This window comes from Macaca nemestrina, chromosome 12 (genome assembly GCF_043159975.1).
Source record: "Macaca nemestrina isolate mMacNem1 chromosome 12, mMacNem.hap1, whole genome shotgun sequence".
Lineage (NCBI taxonomy): Eukaryota > Metazoa > Chordata > Mammalia > Primates > Cercopithecidae > Macaca > Macaca nemestrina.
The window spans coordinates 108,389,695-108,406,821 of record NC_092136.1 but is presented as its reverse complement, the minus strand read 5'-3'; the positions used below and the strand labels follow the sequence as shown (position 1 = coordinate 108,406,821).

At 39.8% G+C, this 17,127-nt stretch overlaps 1 protein-coding gene across 21 annotated transcripts in view; it reads left to right on the top strand.

Moving 5' to 3' along the window:
* Window positions 1–17,127, top strand: part of C12H11orf65 (chromosome 12 C11orf65 homolog) — a 152,942-nt gene that overhangs the window by 21,644 nt on the left and 114,171 nt on the right. For 11 of the 21 annotated variants that reach the window (XR_011611042.1, XM_071075543.1, XM_071075544.1 and 8 more), the window contains exons 3-4: window positions 5,863–5,955; window positions 6,192–6,230. The exons of 7 other annotated variants lie outside the window; for them this stretch is intronic. Coding sequence is in view for 13 of the 14 variants with exons in the window: in XM_071075543.1 (XP_070931644.1) it covers window positions 5,863–5,955; window positions 6,192–6,230 (132 nt within the window). In the remaining variant the exon portion in view is untranslated. The remainder of the gene's footprint in view (window positions 1–5,862; window positions 5,956–6,191; window positions 6,231–17,127) is intronic. 3 more of the 21 variants (XM_071075548.1, XM_071075546.1, XM_011761491.2) reach the window with 1 other exon arrangement.

Genomic DNA, 17,127 nt, shown 5'->3' with positions numbered 1-17,127 from the left:
AAACCCTGTCTCTACCAAAAATACAAAAAATTAGCCGGGCGTGGTGGTGGGCGCCTCGGGAGACTGAGGCAGGAGAATGGCGTGAATCCGGGAGGCAGAGCTTGCAGTGAGCTGAGATCACGCCACTGCACTCCATCCTGGGTGACAGAGGAAGACTCCGTCTCAAAAAAAAAATAGAAATTGATGTAAAGGTATCTGTTTGAGCCATTGCTTTCTTTTGGATATATGTCTGGAAGTGGAATTGCTGGATTATGTTGTAATTCTATGTTTGACTTTGTGAGGAACTGCCAAAGTTTACTACAGTGGCTGTACCATTTTACATTCCCACCAGCAATGCACAAGGTTTCCAATTTCTCTATATCCTTGCCAATACTTGTTATTTTCAGGTTTTTTGATAATAGCCATCCTAATGGATGTTAAGTGATATCTCATTGTGGTTTTGATTTACATTTCTCTTATGACTAGTGATATTGAGCATCTTTTCTGTCCTTATTGACCACTCGTAAGTCTTCTTTGGAGAAATATATATTCAAGACCTTTGCCCATTTTTACATTGAGTTGTTCTTTTGTTGTTGAGATGTAGGAGTTCTTTATTTTTCAAAGATCTGCTTTGCAAATATTTTCTCCCATTTTTGTGGATTGCCCTTTTACTGTCTTGATAGTGTCCTTTGATGAACAAAAAGTTTTAATTTTTTTTTGTTTTGTTTTTTTAGATGGAGTCTCACTCTGTCACCCAGGCTGGAGTGCAGTGGCACAGTCTCAGTTCACTGCAACTTCTGCTTCCTGGGTTCAAATGATTCTTCTGCCTCAGCCTCCCAAGTAGCTGTGACTACAGGCAACCACCACCATGCCTGACTAATTTTTGTATTTTAGTAGAAACAGGTTTCAGTATGTTGGCCAGACTGGTCTCAAACTCCTGACCTCAAGTGATCTGCCCACCTTGGCCTCCCAAAGTGCTGGGATTACAAGCGTGAGCCACTGCACCCAGTCTAATTTTTATATGGTCCATTTTATCTTTTTGTTCATTTTGTTTATTGTTTTGGTGTTATATCCAAGAAATCGTTACCAAATCCAATGTCAAGAAGCTTTTCCCCCATATTTTCTTCTAGGAGTTTTATGACTTTAACTCTTATATTTGGATCTTTGTGTTTTTTTTTTTTTTTCCCAGACAGGGTCTTGCTTTGTTGCCCAAGCTGGAGTGCAATTGCTCAATCTCAGCTCAGTGCAAACTCCGCCTCCCAGGTTCAAGGGATTATTTTGCCTCAGCCTACCGAGTAGCCAGTACTACAGGCATGCGCCACATGCCTGGCTAATTTTTGTATTTTTAGTGGAGACGGGGTTTCACCATTTTGGCCAGGCTGGTCTCAAACTACTGACCTTGAGTGATCTGCCCATCTCGGCCTCCCAAAGTGCTGAAATTATAGGTGTGAGCCACTGCGTGCCACCTAGATCTTTGATCCATTTTGACTTAATGTTGCATATGGTGTAAATTAAGGACCCAATTTCATTATTTTTCATGTGGGTATATAATTTTCGCAGATACATTTTTTGAAAATACTGTCCTCCTCATTTGATGGTTTTGAAACCCTTGTCAAAAATGAGTTGATGACATATATATGAGTCTATTTGGAGGCTCTCTGTGCTATTCCGTTGGCCTATATATCTGTCCTTATGCCAATACCAAACTGTTTTGATTATTGTAGCTTTAGTAAGTTTTGAAATCAGAAAGTATGCCTCTTCCAACTCACACTTTTTCACTTATTTTATTCTTTTTCAAGACTGTTTGGCTATTCAGGGTCCCTTGCATTCCACATAGATTTTAGGATGGGCTTTTCTATTTTTTAAAAAAATGCCATTGGGATTTTGGATAGTGATAACATTGAATCTGTACATTGCTTTGGGTAATACTGTCATCTTAACAATACTAAGGTTTCCAATCCATGAATGTGGGGAGTCTTTCCATTTATTTTTATTTATATTTTCTTTAATTTCAATATCCCTTTTTTTTTTTTTAAGACTGAGTCTCGCTGTGTCACCAGGCTGGAGTACAGTGGTGCAATCTCAGCTCACTACAACCTCCGCCTCTGCCTCCCAGATTCAAGCAATTCTCCTGCCTCAGCTTCCCAAGTAGCTGGGATTACAGACACGTGCCATCATGCCCTGCTAATTTTTGTATGTTTAGTAGGGATGTGGTTTCACCATGTTGGCCAGGATGGTTTCAATCTTTTGACCTCATGATCTGCCCGCCTCAGCCTCCCAAAGTGCTGGGATTACAGGCGTCAGCCACTGCGCCCGGCCTTCAGTATCTATTTTTATCTATCCGGATACAAACCATTTCCAGAGCCCTTCATTTCTTCCTACAGCCTTCTTTGCTTCCTTATGGTATTAATTTTCTGCCAACTCAAGAATTCTCTGTAGTTTGTTTTTGTTTTTGAGAGGCAGGTTCTTGCTCTGTCACCCAGGCTGGAGTGCACTGGGGCAATCATAGCTCACTGCAGCCTTGAATTCATGAGCTCAAGTGATCCTCCTGCCTCAACCTACTGAGTAGCTAGGACTTCAGGTGTGCATCACCACACCTAGATAATTTTTAAAATTTTGTCCCCCTCCCCCCACTTTTTTTTTTTTTTGGTAGTAATGGTTTCTTGCTATTTTGACCTGGTGGGTCTCAAACTCCTGGCCTCAAGTGATCTTCCCATGTCAGCCTCCCAAAGTTCTGGAATTATAGATGTGAGCCACCTATACACTCTGTAGTATTTCTTAGAAGATTTCTTAGATACCAGACCTCTTGTGAAAAATCCCTTCAGCTTTTGTTTGTCTAAAAACATATTTATTTCCTTTTTATTTTCAAAGAATATTATCACATTTCATAGAAATCTAGACTGGCATGTTACTGGGATTTTTTTCCCCCCCTCAGCATTCAGATGGTATTCCATTCTATTCTGTCTCCCATAGTTTCTATTAATAAGTCAATAAATAGTGTTACTGTTTCTACTCTGAAAGTAATGTGGTATTTATTTTCTGGCTGCTTTTAAATTGCCTCTTTGTCTTTGGTTTTTAGCCGTTTGATTATGGTGTGTCTGTATGTCATTTTCTTTACATTTGTCCTTGTTTGGTCAAGTTGACAATAGAATAACCCAGCAGAGTCTACTCCTTGTCACGTTGGCATCCATACACATCCTTTTTAACCATATTTAACTTCCAAATAGAATCAAAACTGTGCTTCCACCTAACATTCCTCATATGGTCCAAAACATCTTCATAACCTTCCCAAAAGTACCTTTATCCATTTTTGGATCATTTTTATTCCTCTTTTTGCTGAACCATACTCTACCTATGATATCTTATACTTTAAATACCAGATGGAAGGTTAAGTACTTGTATTAATTTCCTAATGCTGCTGTAAAAATTGCCAAAAAGTTAGTCTTTAAACCACAAAAATGTATTACCTTACAGTTCTGGAGGTCAGAAGTCTGAAATGGGCTTCACTGGGCTAAAATCAAGGGTCAGCAGGGCTTGTGTTCTCTCTGGAGGCTCTAGGGAAGAATTTCCTGCCTTTTCCTCCTTCTAGAAGTTGCCCGTGTCCTTGGCTCATGGCGTCCTCCCTCCCTCCCTCCCTTCCTTCCTTCCTTCCTTCCTTCCTTTCCTTCTTTCTTTTCTTTTCTTTTCTTTTCTTTTCTTTTCTTTTCTTTTCTTTTCTTTTCTTTTCTTTTCTTTTCTTTTCTTTTCTTTTCTTTCTTTCTTTCTTTCTTTCTTTCTTTCTTTCTTTCTTTCTTTCTTCTTTCTCTCTTTCTCTCTCTCTTTCTCTCTCTCTCTTTCTTTTTTTTCATTTCTTTCTTTCCTTCCTTTCTTTTTTTTTCCTCCTAAAATCCTTTCCTGGAGCAACCCCTATTTTCAAAGCCAGCAATGACCTGTCAAGTCTTTCTCACATCACACCACTCTGTCGCTGACTCTTACATGTCCTTTATATGGACCCTTGCAATTACCTTGGGCCAATCAGGATAATTTCCCTGTGTCAAAGTCAGCTGATTAGCAACCTTAGTTCTATCTACAATCTTAATTCACCCTCTCCATGTAACAGCATATTTACAGTTCCAGATTACAGGGATTAGGTGTGAACATCTTTTGTTGGGGGGCATTATGCTGCCTACCACACTGTAATTAACACACTTTACATTTGTTTTAGGGGAATGGGAGCAGGAGAAAACAAAAGAAAAAAAAGGCTAATATTTATATGCAGATATATAGAAGAAATACTCATAGATACTACCTGTTTCTGCAACTAATTATGGGATTATAGCTGGTATTTTAAACTTTTTTCTTCCACTAGCTATTTCATATTCTCTCTTTTTTTCAGCAAGCACTTCAGCTGGTTGTGGTTCTTTGCTCAGGGGTGGAGGAAGGGAATGATGCAAAACTTCATTCCTAAAGGGGCTAAACCTATAATAATTCTGCCTGTGTGGGGTTGTTATAATTTTCCAATTAACTTTTCTTACGGAATATGGTATTACTAAAAAGCACCCCAAAAGTTCTCCTGAATTCTAGACATCTTCATACTATGAAGAAGCTCAAACTGAAGGTCTGTGTGGAAAGGGAGGCCCAGCTATCCTAGATATTCCGACAATTTCAGCTTAAGACCCTGATATGTGTGTGAGGCCATATTGATTAAATCACCCAACTCCAGCTGATCTGGCAGCTGACTAAGGCCACATGTATGAGTCCAACCAAGACCAGCAGAACTCCCCTGTCAACCCACAGAAAGAGAGAAATAAGAAATGGTTTTTGCTTGAAGCCACTAAGTTTTAGGGTGGTTTGTTATGTATTAGTAGACAACTGATATAGTAACCACCTATTTAGAAGATACTGTTCAGATTTTAAACCATAATAAATATTTCTTGATACCCAATTTGGAGTTTTATTTGGGGAAAATTATATCTTCCTTTCAGAAAGAATACTATTAGTATAGACATGGGCTGTACCATCTTCCATAGGCAGTTGTAGTGGGGCTTTAGATTGTTATATTGGTACTGTGGATTACTTAAATTTGAATTTATTTTATTTGATTTAACACAAACAAACTGGGAGTGGGGTATTTACCAAGGGTTATTAAAGCATTTTTAGGGAGCTAGGGTTTGAGGGGAGGGTTACCAAAGAAATAATTTTCCAAGATGGACTAATTGGTAGGGATTGTTTAGCTAAATTTGCACTAATGTGAAAAATAGATAAACACTCAATAAATATTAATCGCTGTTACCATTACAGAATCCAGTAATAAATCAGTGGAATTACTATAGGAATAAGGAGGATTCTGCAATGGTAACAATGGCTAATATTTATTGAGTGTTTTCTTGTGTCAGAAAGCTTTAAGTGCTCTACAACTATTAATTCATTTATTTCTCACCAAAGCTGTATGAGATGGCTACTATGATTCCCACTTTATAGTTGAAGAAACTGAGTACAAAGAGGTTAAGCAACTTGTTGAGAGTCACAGCTGCTAAATACTAACAGCTGAACCCAGACAAGAGTATTCCATACTCAGTGTTCTTAATCCATAGTCTGTATTTTGTTTTTTTTCTAGATTACTCTGGAAGGTTCACTGAGATGACTTTACCAAAGTTTGGGACATTACATTTATAGGTGGTAGTGATTCTATTACAAATTTAAGAATAAAACTCTGTGAGAATTATACTAATATTACTAGGGTTATCAAAGCAAACCCTGAGTGCATAATATTTCTAAAATCTGGTATGCATACATAAAATCTATTTTATGGTACTTTATTCATTTTTGCCCTAATTAGACAAAAAGCTAAGTAGAAATAGAAAATCCAGTTTTGATCATAAAATCTTATGTTTGAACCTTTAGAATGTTGCTATATTTCAACACTTTAAAAGTCTGATTGATTTAAGAAGACAAGGAGAACCACGTCAGATTGTGAAATATATTAATCCCAAAGAGGTAAGGACATTACTTGTTGATACTGCATCCTATATTTTTCCTTAAAATGTGATTACTTTATCAATTCAGTGTGCTCGTCGTATTTGTTTCTTTTTAAAACTGTTTTTAATAAGTATTACACATATGTTGAAAGTTCATAAAACATAAATATATAGCTCTATGAATCATCACAAAGCAAACACCTATGTAACCATCACCCAGATCAATGTTTTCATACTCCAAATCACTCCCTTCAGGTACCCTACAAATCACTGCCAACTCCCTTCTTCCTAAAGGTAACCACTATTTTATATTCTAACATAATACTTTCATTTTCTGTTTTTGAACTGTATATAAATAGAATCCTATACTATGCTTGGGGTATATATTTGTTCATCCAACAATACATTTACATAGCTAAAATTCATTCATTTTTAATTAATAGGCATTATTCACTTTTATGAATATATTGCTATTCATTCTACAGTTGATTGACCTTTGTATTTTTTCTAGTTTGGGGCTATTATAATAACTGTTTCTGGGAATTTTCATGTCTCCTCATGGATAAGTGTACACATTTTTTTTTGTTTGTTTATACTACACCTAGAAATGGAATTGCTGAGCTACAAATTATGCTTATCACAACTCTGGGAGATAATGCCAGATTATTTCCCAAAGGTATTGTACTAATTTATATTTGCACTAGCAATCTTTGGTATTCTTAGTGCTTTACATTCTCACCAATACATAATATTGTCAGTTTGTAATTTGTATTTCCCTGATACTTTTGTGATGTGGAAAGTGCTTATTCAAGTCTCCTCTGTGTGTGTGTGTGTGTGTGTGTGTGTGTGTGTGTGTGTGTGTGTGTGTATTCCCTATCCTTATGAGTTTTGGGGTTTTTTGTTTGTTTGTTTGTTTGTTTTTTAAGACAGGGTCTCACTCTGTTACCCAGGCTGGAGTGCAGTGGCACGGTCAGGGCTCACTGCAGCCTCAACCTCCTGGACTCAAGTAATCCTCCTGCTTCAGCCCCATGAATAACTGGGACTATAGGCGCATGCCACCGTGTCCAGCTAATTTTTTGTATTTTCAGTAGAGACAGGGTTTTGCCATGTTGCTCAAGCTGGTCTCGAACTCCTGTACTCAAGTGATGTGCCCACCTTGGCCTCCCAAAGTGCTGGGATTACAGGCGTAAGCCACTGTACCCCTTATTGGTCTTTTAAAAATCAGTTCTTTGTATTTTTTTTTTAACTACTTTTTTCTCAACTTATTTTTTGTGGTAAAGTACACATAATATAAAATTTACTATCTTAACCATTTTTAAGAATACAGTTCAGTGGTACTAAACACATTTATAATGTGTGTAACCATCACTAACCATCACCACCACCCATCTCCATAAATCTTTTCATCTTATAAAACAAAACTCTATCTTCATTAAACAGTAACTCCTAATTTTCCCTTCCACCTATCTCCCAGCAACTACCATTCTACCTTCTGTCGCTATGAATTTGACTAATTATCTTATAGGAGTAGAATTATACAGTACTTGTCTTTTTGTGATTGGCTTATGTCACTTAGCACAGTGTCAAGATTCACCCATGTAATAGTTTATTGCAGGATTTCTTTCTTTTCTTAAGGCTGAATAATATTCCATTGTGTGTATATACTACATTGTACTCGTCCACTGATGGACACTTGGGTTGCTTCCATGTTTTAGCTATTATGAATAATGCTTCTATGAATGGTTATACAATTATCTCTTTGAGACCCTTCTTTTAATTCGTTTGTGTATATATCCAGAAGTGGAATTGCTGGATCATATGATAATTCCATTTTTAAGTTTTTTAGGAGCAACCTAAAAAGTTTTTTAGGAGTAACTGTTTTCCACAGTGGCTGTACCATTTTGTACTCTCACCAATAATGCACAAGGGTTATATATTCTTTATAGAAGCCCTTTGTCCGTTATCTGTGTTACATGCATCTTTTTTTCACTCTATGACTTGTCACTCTCTTACTGGAGTCTTTCCTTTGATTTTTTATTATTAAAAATGTCAAATATATGCAAAAGGAGAAAGAGTAAAGTCAAAAGCCACCATGTACCCTGTACCCATCATCTAGCTTCAACAATTAGCGATTCATTGGCCGGGTGCAGTGGCTCAAGCCTGTAATCCCAGCACTTTGGGAGGCTGAGACGGGCGGATCACGAGGTCAGGAGATCGAGACCATCCTGGCTAACACGGTGAAACCCCGTCTCTACTAAAAAGTACAAAAAATTAGCCGGGCAAGGTGGCAGGCGCCTGTAGTCCCAGCTACTCGGGAGGCTGAGGCAGGAGAATGGCCTAAACCCTGGAGGTGGAGCTTGCAGTGAGCTGAGATCTGGCCACTGCACTCCAGCCTGGGGACAGAGCGAGACTCCGTCTCAAAAAAACAAAACAAAACAAAACAAAAAACAATTAGCGATTCATAACCAATCTTGTTTCATCTATACCTCTACCCACTTTCTACAACCTCTAGGTTATTTTGAAGAAGTGGTGTCTTTTGATGAACAAAGTTCTCAATTTTAATGTAGTTCAGTTTATCAATATTTTCCTATATGGTTGGTGCCTTTTTAATTTTTTTTTTTTTTCTTTTTTCTTTTTCTTTTTTTGAGACAGGGTCTCGTTCTGTCTCCCAGGCTGGAGCACAGTGGTGTGATCACAGTTCACTGCAGCCTCAACCTCCTGGGCCCAAGCGATCCTCCCACCTCAGCCTCACAAGTAGCTGGAGCAACAGGCATGTGCCACCATGCCCAGCTAATTTTTTTCATTTTTTGTAGAGATGGGGTCTCCCTAGGATGCGCAGGCTGGTCTCAAACTCCTGGGCTCAAGCAATCCTTATGCCTTGGCCTCCCAATGTGCTGGGATAACAGGTGTGAGCCACTACAGCAAGCTGGTGTTTTTTGTTTTGTTTTGGTTTTTGGTTTTTTGTTTGTTCATTTTTTAGTACTTTAAGTTCTGGGATACATGTGCAGAATGTGCAGGTTTGTTACATAGGTATACATGTATCATGGTGATTTGCTGCACCCATCAACCCGTCATCTACATTAGGTATTTCTCCTAATGCTATCCCTCCTCTAGCCCCCAACCCCTCTACAGGCCCTAGTATGTGATGTTCCCCTCCCTGTGTCCATGTGTTCTCATTGTTCAACTCCCACTTATGAGTGAGAACATGCGGTGTCTGGTTTTCTGCTCCTGTGTTAGTTTGCTGAGAATGATGGTTTCCAGCTTCATCCATGTCCCTGCAAAGGACATGAACACATCCTTTTTTATGGCTGCATGTATTCCATGGTGTATATGTGGCACATTTTCTTTATTCAGCCTATCACTGATGGGCACTTGGGTTGGTTCCAAGTTTTTGCTATTGTGAACAGTGCTCCAGTAAACATACGTGTGCATGTGTCTTTATAGTAGAATGATTTATAATCCTTTGGGTATATTCCCAGTAATGGGATTGCTGGGTCAAATGGTACTTCTGGTTCTAGATCCTTGAGGAATTGTCACACTGTCTTCCACAATAGTAGAACTAATTTATACTCCCATCAACAGTGTAAAAGTGTTCCTGTTTCTCCACATCCTCTCCAGCATCTATTCTTTCCTGACTTTTTAATGATTGCCATTCTAACTGGTGTGAGATGGTATCTCATTTTGGGTTTGATTTGCATTTCTGTAATGAGCAGTGATGCTGAGCTTTTTAAAATATGTTTGTTGACCACATAATTGTCTTCTTTTGAGAAGCATCTGTTTATATCCTTCATCCCCTTTTTGATGAGGTTGTTTTTTTCTTGTAAATTTGTTTAAGTTCCTTATAGATTCTGGATATTAGCCCTTTGTCAGATGGATAGATTGCAAAAATTTTCTCCCATTCTGTAGGTTGCCTGTTCATTCTGACGGTAGTTTCTTTTGCTGTGCAGAAGCTCTTTAGTTTGATTAGATCCCATTTGTCACTTTTGGGTTTTGTTGCCATTGCTTTTAGTGTTTTAATCATGAAGTCTTTGCCCATGCCTAGGTCCTGATGGTATTGCCTAGGTTTTCTTCTAGGATTTTTATGGTTTTAGGTCTTACGTTTAAGTCTTTAATCCATCTAGAGTTAATTTTTGTATAAGGTGTAAGGAAGGGGTCCAGTTTTAGTTTTCTGCATATGGCTAGCCATTTTTCCCAGCACTATTTGTTAAATAGGAAATCTTTTCCCCATTGCTTGTTTTTGTCAGGTTTGTGAAAGATGAGATGGTGTCAAAGGTGTGCTTGTTTTGGTCAGGTTTGTCAAGGATGAGATGTGTGGTGGTATTTCTGAGGCCTATGTTCTGTTCCATTGGTCTATATATCTGTTTTGGTACCAGTACCATGCTGTTTTGGTTACTGTAGCCTTGTAGTATAGTTTGAAGTCAGGTAGCATGATGCCTCTAACTTTGTTCTTTTTGCTTAGGATTGTCTTGGCTATATGGGCTCTTTTTTGGTTCCATATGAAATTTAAAGTAGTTTTTTCTAATTCTGTGAAGAAAGTCAATGGTAGCTTGATGGGGATAGCATAGAATCTATAAATTACCTTGGGCAGTATGGCCATTTTCATGATATTGATTCTTCCTATCCATGAACATGGGATGTTTTTCCATTTGTTTGTGTCTTCTCTTATTTCCTTGAGCAGTGATTTGTAGTTCTCCTTGAAGAGGTCCTTCACATCCCTTGTGAGTTGTATTCCTAGGTATTTTATTCTTTTTGTAGCAGTTGTGAATGGGAGTTCACTCATGATTTGGGTCTCTGTTTGGCTATTATTGGTGTATAGGAGTGCACATTGATTTTGTATACTAAGACTTTGCTGAAGTTGCTTATCAGCTTAAGGAGATTTGGGGCTGAGACAATGGGGTTTTCTTAATATACAGTCATGTCATCTGCAAACAGAGACAATTTGACTTCCTCTCTACCTATTTGAATACCCTTTATTTTTTTCTCTTGCCTGATTGCTCTGGCCAGAACTTCCAATACTGTGTTGAAAAGGAGTGGTGAGAGAGGGCATCCTTATCTTATACCGGTTTTCAAAGGGAATACATCCAGATTTTGCCCATTCAGTATGATATTGGCTGTGGGTTTGTCATAAATAGCTCTTATTATTTTGAGATATGTTCCATGAATACCTAGTTTATTGAAAGTTTTTAGCATGAAGGGGTGTTGAATTTTATCAAAGGCCTTTTCTGCATCTATTGAGATAATCACGTGGTTTTTGTCATTGGTTCTGTTTATGTGATGGATTACATTTATTCATTTGTGTATGTTGAACCAGCCTTGCATCCCAGGGATGAAGCCGACTTGATTGTGATGGATAATCTTTTTGATGTGCTGCTGGATTCAGTTTGCCAGTATTTTATGGAGGATTTTTGCATCGATGTTCATCAGGGATATTGGCCTGAAATTTTCTTTTTTTGTTGTGTCTTTGCCAGGTTTTGTTATCAGGATGATGCTGGCCTCATAAAATGAGTTAGGGAGTAGTCCTTTTTCTATTGTTTGGAATAATTTCAGAAGGAGTGGTACCAGCTCCTCTTTGTATCTCTGGTTGAATTCAGCTGTGAATCCATCTGGTCCTGCGATTTTTTTGGTTGGTAGCCTATTAATTACTGCCTCAATTTCAGAACTTGTTTTTGGTCTATTCAAGGATTCAACTTCTTCCTGGTTTAGTCTTGGGAGGGTGTATGTGTCCAGGAATTTATCCATTTCTTCTAGATTTTCTAGTTTATTTGCAAAGAGGTGTGTATAGTATTCTCTGATGGTAGTTTGTTTTCTCTGGGATCAGTGGTGATATCACCTTTTTTCATTTTTTATTGTATCTATTTGATTCTTCTCTCTTCTTTATTAGTCTGGCTAATGGTCTATTTTGTTAATCTTTTCAAAAAAAAAAAACAGCTCCTGGATTCACTGATTGTTTGAAGTCTTGTGTCTCTATCTCCTTCAGTTCTGCTCTGATCTTAGTTATTTCTTGTCTTCTGCTAGCTTTTGAATATGTTTGCTCTTGCTTCTCTAGTACTTTTAATTGCGATGTTAGGGTGTCGATTTTAGATCTTTCCCGCTTTCTCCTGTGGCTGTTTAGTGCTATAAATTTCCCTCTAAACACTGCTTTAGCTGTGTCCCAGGGATTCTGGTATGTTGTGTCTTTGTTCTCATTGGTTTCAAATAACTTATTTATTTCTGCCTTTGTTTCATTATTTATCCAGTAGTCATTCAGGAGCAGGTTGTTCAGTTTCCATGTAGTTGTGCGGTTTTGAGTGAGTTTTAAAATCCTGAGGTCTAATTTGATTGCAGTGTGGTCTGAGAGACTGTTAGGATTTCCGTTCTTTTGCGTTTGCTGAGGAGTGTTTTACTTCCAATTAGGTGGTCGATTTAGAGTAAGTGTGACGTGATGCGGAAAAGAATGTATCTTTTGTTGCTTTGGGGTGGAGAGTTCTGTAGATGTCTATTACGTCTGCTTGGTCTAGAGCTGAGTTCAAGTCCTGAATATCCTTGTTAATTTTCTGTCTCGTTGATCTGTCTAATATTGACAGTGGGGTGTTAAAGTCTCCCACTATTATTGTGTGGGAGTCTAAGTCTCTTTGTAGGTCTCTAAGAACTTGCTTTATGAATCTGAGTGCTCTTGTATTGGGTGCATATGTATTTAGGATAGTTAGCTGTTCTTGTTGCATTGATCCCTTTACCATTATGTAATGCCTTTCTTTGTCTTTTTTGATCTTTGTTGGTTTAAAGTCTGTTTTATCAGAGACTAGGATTGCAACCTCTGCTTTTTTTTTTTTTTTTTTTTTTTTTTTTTTTTTTTTGGTTTCCATTTGCTTGGTAAATATTCCTCCATCCCTTTATTTTGAGCCTACCTGTGTCTTTGCATGTGAGATGGGTCTTCTGAATACAGCACGCCAGTGGGTCTTGACTCTCTCCAATTTGCGAGTCTGTGTCTTTTAATTGGAGCATTTAGCCCATTTACATTTAAGGTTAATATTGTTACTGTGTGAATTTGATCCTGTCATTATGATGCTAGCTAGTTATTTTGCCCATTAGTTGATGCAGTTTCTTCATAGTGTTGATGGTCTTTACAATTTGGTATGTTTTTGCAGTGGCTGGTACCAGCTTTTCCTTTCCATATTTAGTGCTTCCTTCAGGAGCTCTTGTAAGGCAGGCCTGATGGTGACAAAATCTCTCAGCATTTGCTTATCTATAAAGGATTTTATTTCTCCTTTGGTTATGAAGCTTAGTTTGGCTGGATATGAAATTCTGGGTGGAAAATTCTTTTCTTTAAGAGTGTTGAATATTGGCCCCCACTCTCTTCTGGTTTGTAAGGTTTCTGCAGAGTGATCTGCTGTTAGTCTGATGAACTTCCCTTTCTAGGTAACCCGACCTTTCTCTCTGGCTGCCCTTAACATTTTTTCCTTCATTTCAACCTTGGTGAATCTGATGTTTATATGTTTGGGGTTGCTCTTCCTGAGGAGTATCTTTGTGGTGTTCTCTGTATTTCCTGAATTTGAATGTTGGCCTGTCTTGCTAAGTTGGGGAAGTTCTCCTGAATAATACCCTGAAGAATGTTTTCCAGCTTGGTTCCATTTTCCCCGTCACTTTCAGGTACATCAATCAAATGTAGGTTTGGTCTTTTCACATAGTCCCATATTTCTTGGAGGCTTTATTCATTCCTTTTCGTTCTTTTTTCTCTAATCTTGTCTTCATGCTTTATTTCATTAAGTTGATCTTCAATCTCTGATACCGTTTCTTCTGCTTGATCGAGTCAGCTATTGATACTTGTGTATGCTTCATGAAGTTCTCGTGCTGTGTTTTTCAGCTCCATCAGGTCATTTATGTTCTTCTCTAAACTGGTTATTCTAGAGAGCGATTCCTATAACCTTTTTTAAAGTGCTTAGCTTCCTTGCATGGGTTAGAACATGCTCCATTAGCTTGGAGGAGTTTGTTATTATCCACCTTCCAAAGCCTACTTCTGTCAATTCGTCAAAATCATTCTCCATCCAGTTTTGTTCCCTTGCTGGCGAGGAGTTGTGATACTTTGAAGGAGAAGAGGTGTTCTGGTTTTTGAAATTTTCAGCCATTTTGTGCTGGTTTTTCCTCATCTTTGTGGATTTATCTACCTCTGGTCTTTGATGTTGGTGACCTTCAAATGGGGTTTCTGTGTGGACATCCTTTTTGTTGGTGTTGATGCTGTTCCTTTCTGTTTGTTAGTTTTCCTTCTAACAGGCCTCTCTGCTGCAGGTCTGCTGGAGTTTGCTGGAGGTCCACTCCAGACCCTGTTTACCTGGGTATCACCAGTGGAGGCTGCAGAACAGCAAAGATTGCTGCCTGTTCCTTCCTCTGGAAGCTTTGTCCCAGAGGGGCACCTGCCAGATGCCATCCAGAGCTCTCCTGTATGAGGTGTCTGTCAACCCCTGCAAGGAGGTGTCTCCCAGTCAGGAGGCACGGCGGTCAGGGACCCACTTGAGGAGGCAGTCTGTCCTTTAGCAGAGCTTGAGCACTGTGCCGGGAGATCTTCTGCTCTCGTCAGAGCTGGCAGGCAGGGACGTTTAAGTCTGCTGAAGCTATACCAACAGCCATCCCTTTCCCCAGGTGCTCTGTCACAGAGAGATGGGAGTTTTATCTATAAGCCCCTGACTGGGACTGCTGCGTATCTTTCAGAGATGTCCTTCCCAGAGAGGAGGAATCTAGAGGCAGTCTGGCTACAGTGGCTTTTTGGCACTGTAGTGTGAGCTCTGCCCAATTCAGACTTCCTGGCAGCTTTGTTTACACTGTGAGGGGAAAACCACCTACTCAAGCATCAGTAATGGCAGACACCCCTCCCTCACCAAGCTTGAGCATCCCAGGTCGACTTCAGACTGCTGGACTGGCAGCGAGAATTTCAAGCCAGTGGATCTTAGTTTGCTAGGCTGTGTCTGGGTGGGGTCCGCTGAGCTAGAGCGCTTGGCTCTGTGGCTTCAACCCCCTTTCCTGGGGACTGAATGGTTCTGTCTTGCTGGCATTCCAGGCACCACTGGGGTATGAAAAAAACTGCAGCTAGCTTGGTGTCTGCCCAAAGGGCTGCCCAATTTTGTTCTTGAAACCCAGGGTCCTGTTGGCATAGGCACCCTAGGGAATCTCCTGGTATGCGGGTTGGGAGTATCGTGCGAAAAGCATAGTATCTGGCCAGAATGCACAGCTGGTGCTTTTTATAACCTTTTCCAACTCAAAGGTTATAAAAATATTCTATTATACAAGATTTATTGATTTGCCATTTATACTTAGATCTACAGTCCACCTGGGATTGACTTTTGTGTATGGTGTGAGGTACAGGTCAACATTTTTTTTTTTTTTGAGACAGAGTCTTGCTGTGTTGCCCAGGGTGGAGTCCCGTGGTGCTATCTCGGCTCACTGCAACCTCCACCTCCCACGTTCAGTGATTCTCCTGCCTCAGCCTCTCTAGTAGCTGGAACCACAGGTGCCCGGCACCACACCCGGCTAATTTTTTGTATTTTTAGTAAAGACAGGGTTTCACTGTGTTAGCCAGGATGGTCTCCATCTCCTGACCTCATGATCTGCCCACCTTGGCCTCCAAAAGTGCTGGGATTACAGGTGTGAGCCACCATGCCCGGCCCAGGTCAACATTCTCATTCTTCCATGCAGATATCCAAGTGATTAAACACTATTTATTGAAAATGCTATCCTGTCCCTACTGTTCTGCAGTGCCACCTTTAAAATAATTATATCAGGTGGCCATTATGTATTAGTCTGTTCCATTGGTCTATTTTTCTACTATTGTCGTAACTATTACAGCTTTATAGCAGTCCTATTAAATGATAGAGAAGACACCCAGTCTTACAATTCTTCTTCAAGAAAACACTCCAGGCTATTCTTGAATGCTTTTTATTTCCACATAAATCTTTGAATTAGCTTGTCTATTTCCACACCAAAATAAATCTGTTGGAGAAATGAAAATTGTAGAGTAAGGAGTTCTAAGAATAACTGTCGGCCGGTGCCATGGTTCACGCCTGTAATCCCAGCACTTTGGGCGGCTGAGTCGGGTGGATCACGAGGCCAGGAGTTCGACACCAGCCTGGCCAACATAGTGAACCCTGTCTCTACTAAAAATACAAAAATTAGCCGGGCATGGTGGCATGTGCCTGTAGTCCCAGCTACTCGGGAGGTTGAGGCAGGAGAATCGCTTGAACCAGGGAGGCAGAGGTTGCAGCGAGCCGAGATTGTGCCACTGCACACCAACCTGGGTGACAGTGTGAGACTTCATCTCAAAAAAAAAAAAAAAAAAAGAATAACTGTCAGAATCAACTTTATTGTAACTCTGGAGTCTAATTAAAAACTTAGAGCAACCAGAGGAGTGCTTTTAATGAAGAAAAAGGCTACTAAACTTTAAGAAAGCAGGGTGGTGTTTTTGCCTACCCATGAAACATCCCTTGTTCTCCAGCTTGGCAGCAGCCATAGAAACAAAGGCCCCTATTCCTGGTGTGGCTTACTGGGGCCAGAGTGCAAAATACAGAACGTGTTCTCAAAAATTGTGGTTATGTTTTTTTGTTTGTGTGTTTGTTTGTGTGTGTGTGTGTGTGTGTGTCTTTGTTTTTGAGATGGAGTCTTGCTCTGTCACCCAGACTGGAGTGCAGTGTTGCGATCTCGGCTCACTGCAACCTTCGCCTCCCAGATTCAAGCGATTCTCCTGCCTCAGCCTCCCAAGTAGCTGGGATTACAGGCGCCACCACCACACTCAGCTAATTTTTTTTTGTATTTTTAGTAGAGACAGGGTTTCACCATGTTGGCCAGGCTGGTCTCGAACTCCTGACCTCAGGTGATCCACTCACCTCAGCCTCCCAAAGTTCTGGGATTACAGGTGTGAGCTATTGCCCCTGGCCTGGTTGTGCATTTTGATCTGTCTGTCAGTTCCCTGAGGAACCTGCACAGAGGCTTGCCTTTATTTCACCCCTCTCCATGCCATCACAGGGATGGGCCAGCTTATGGGATTTAAAATCGTTTACAATCTGCAGCCACCTCAGGCAATAGATAGCAGACGAGGCAAGGACTGGCAAACCTAAAAATCTAGGTAGAATGAAGCTGAGGAGAAAGATACATGGGGATGTCTGAACAAATAGAGATTATCAAAAAAGAGAAAGATGACTAGTGCTTGCCAGGTGTTGGGGGTAGAGTG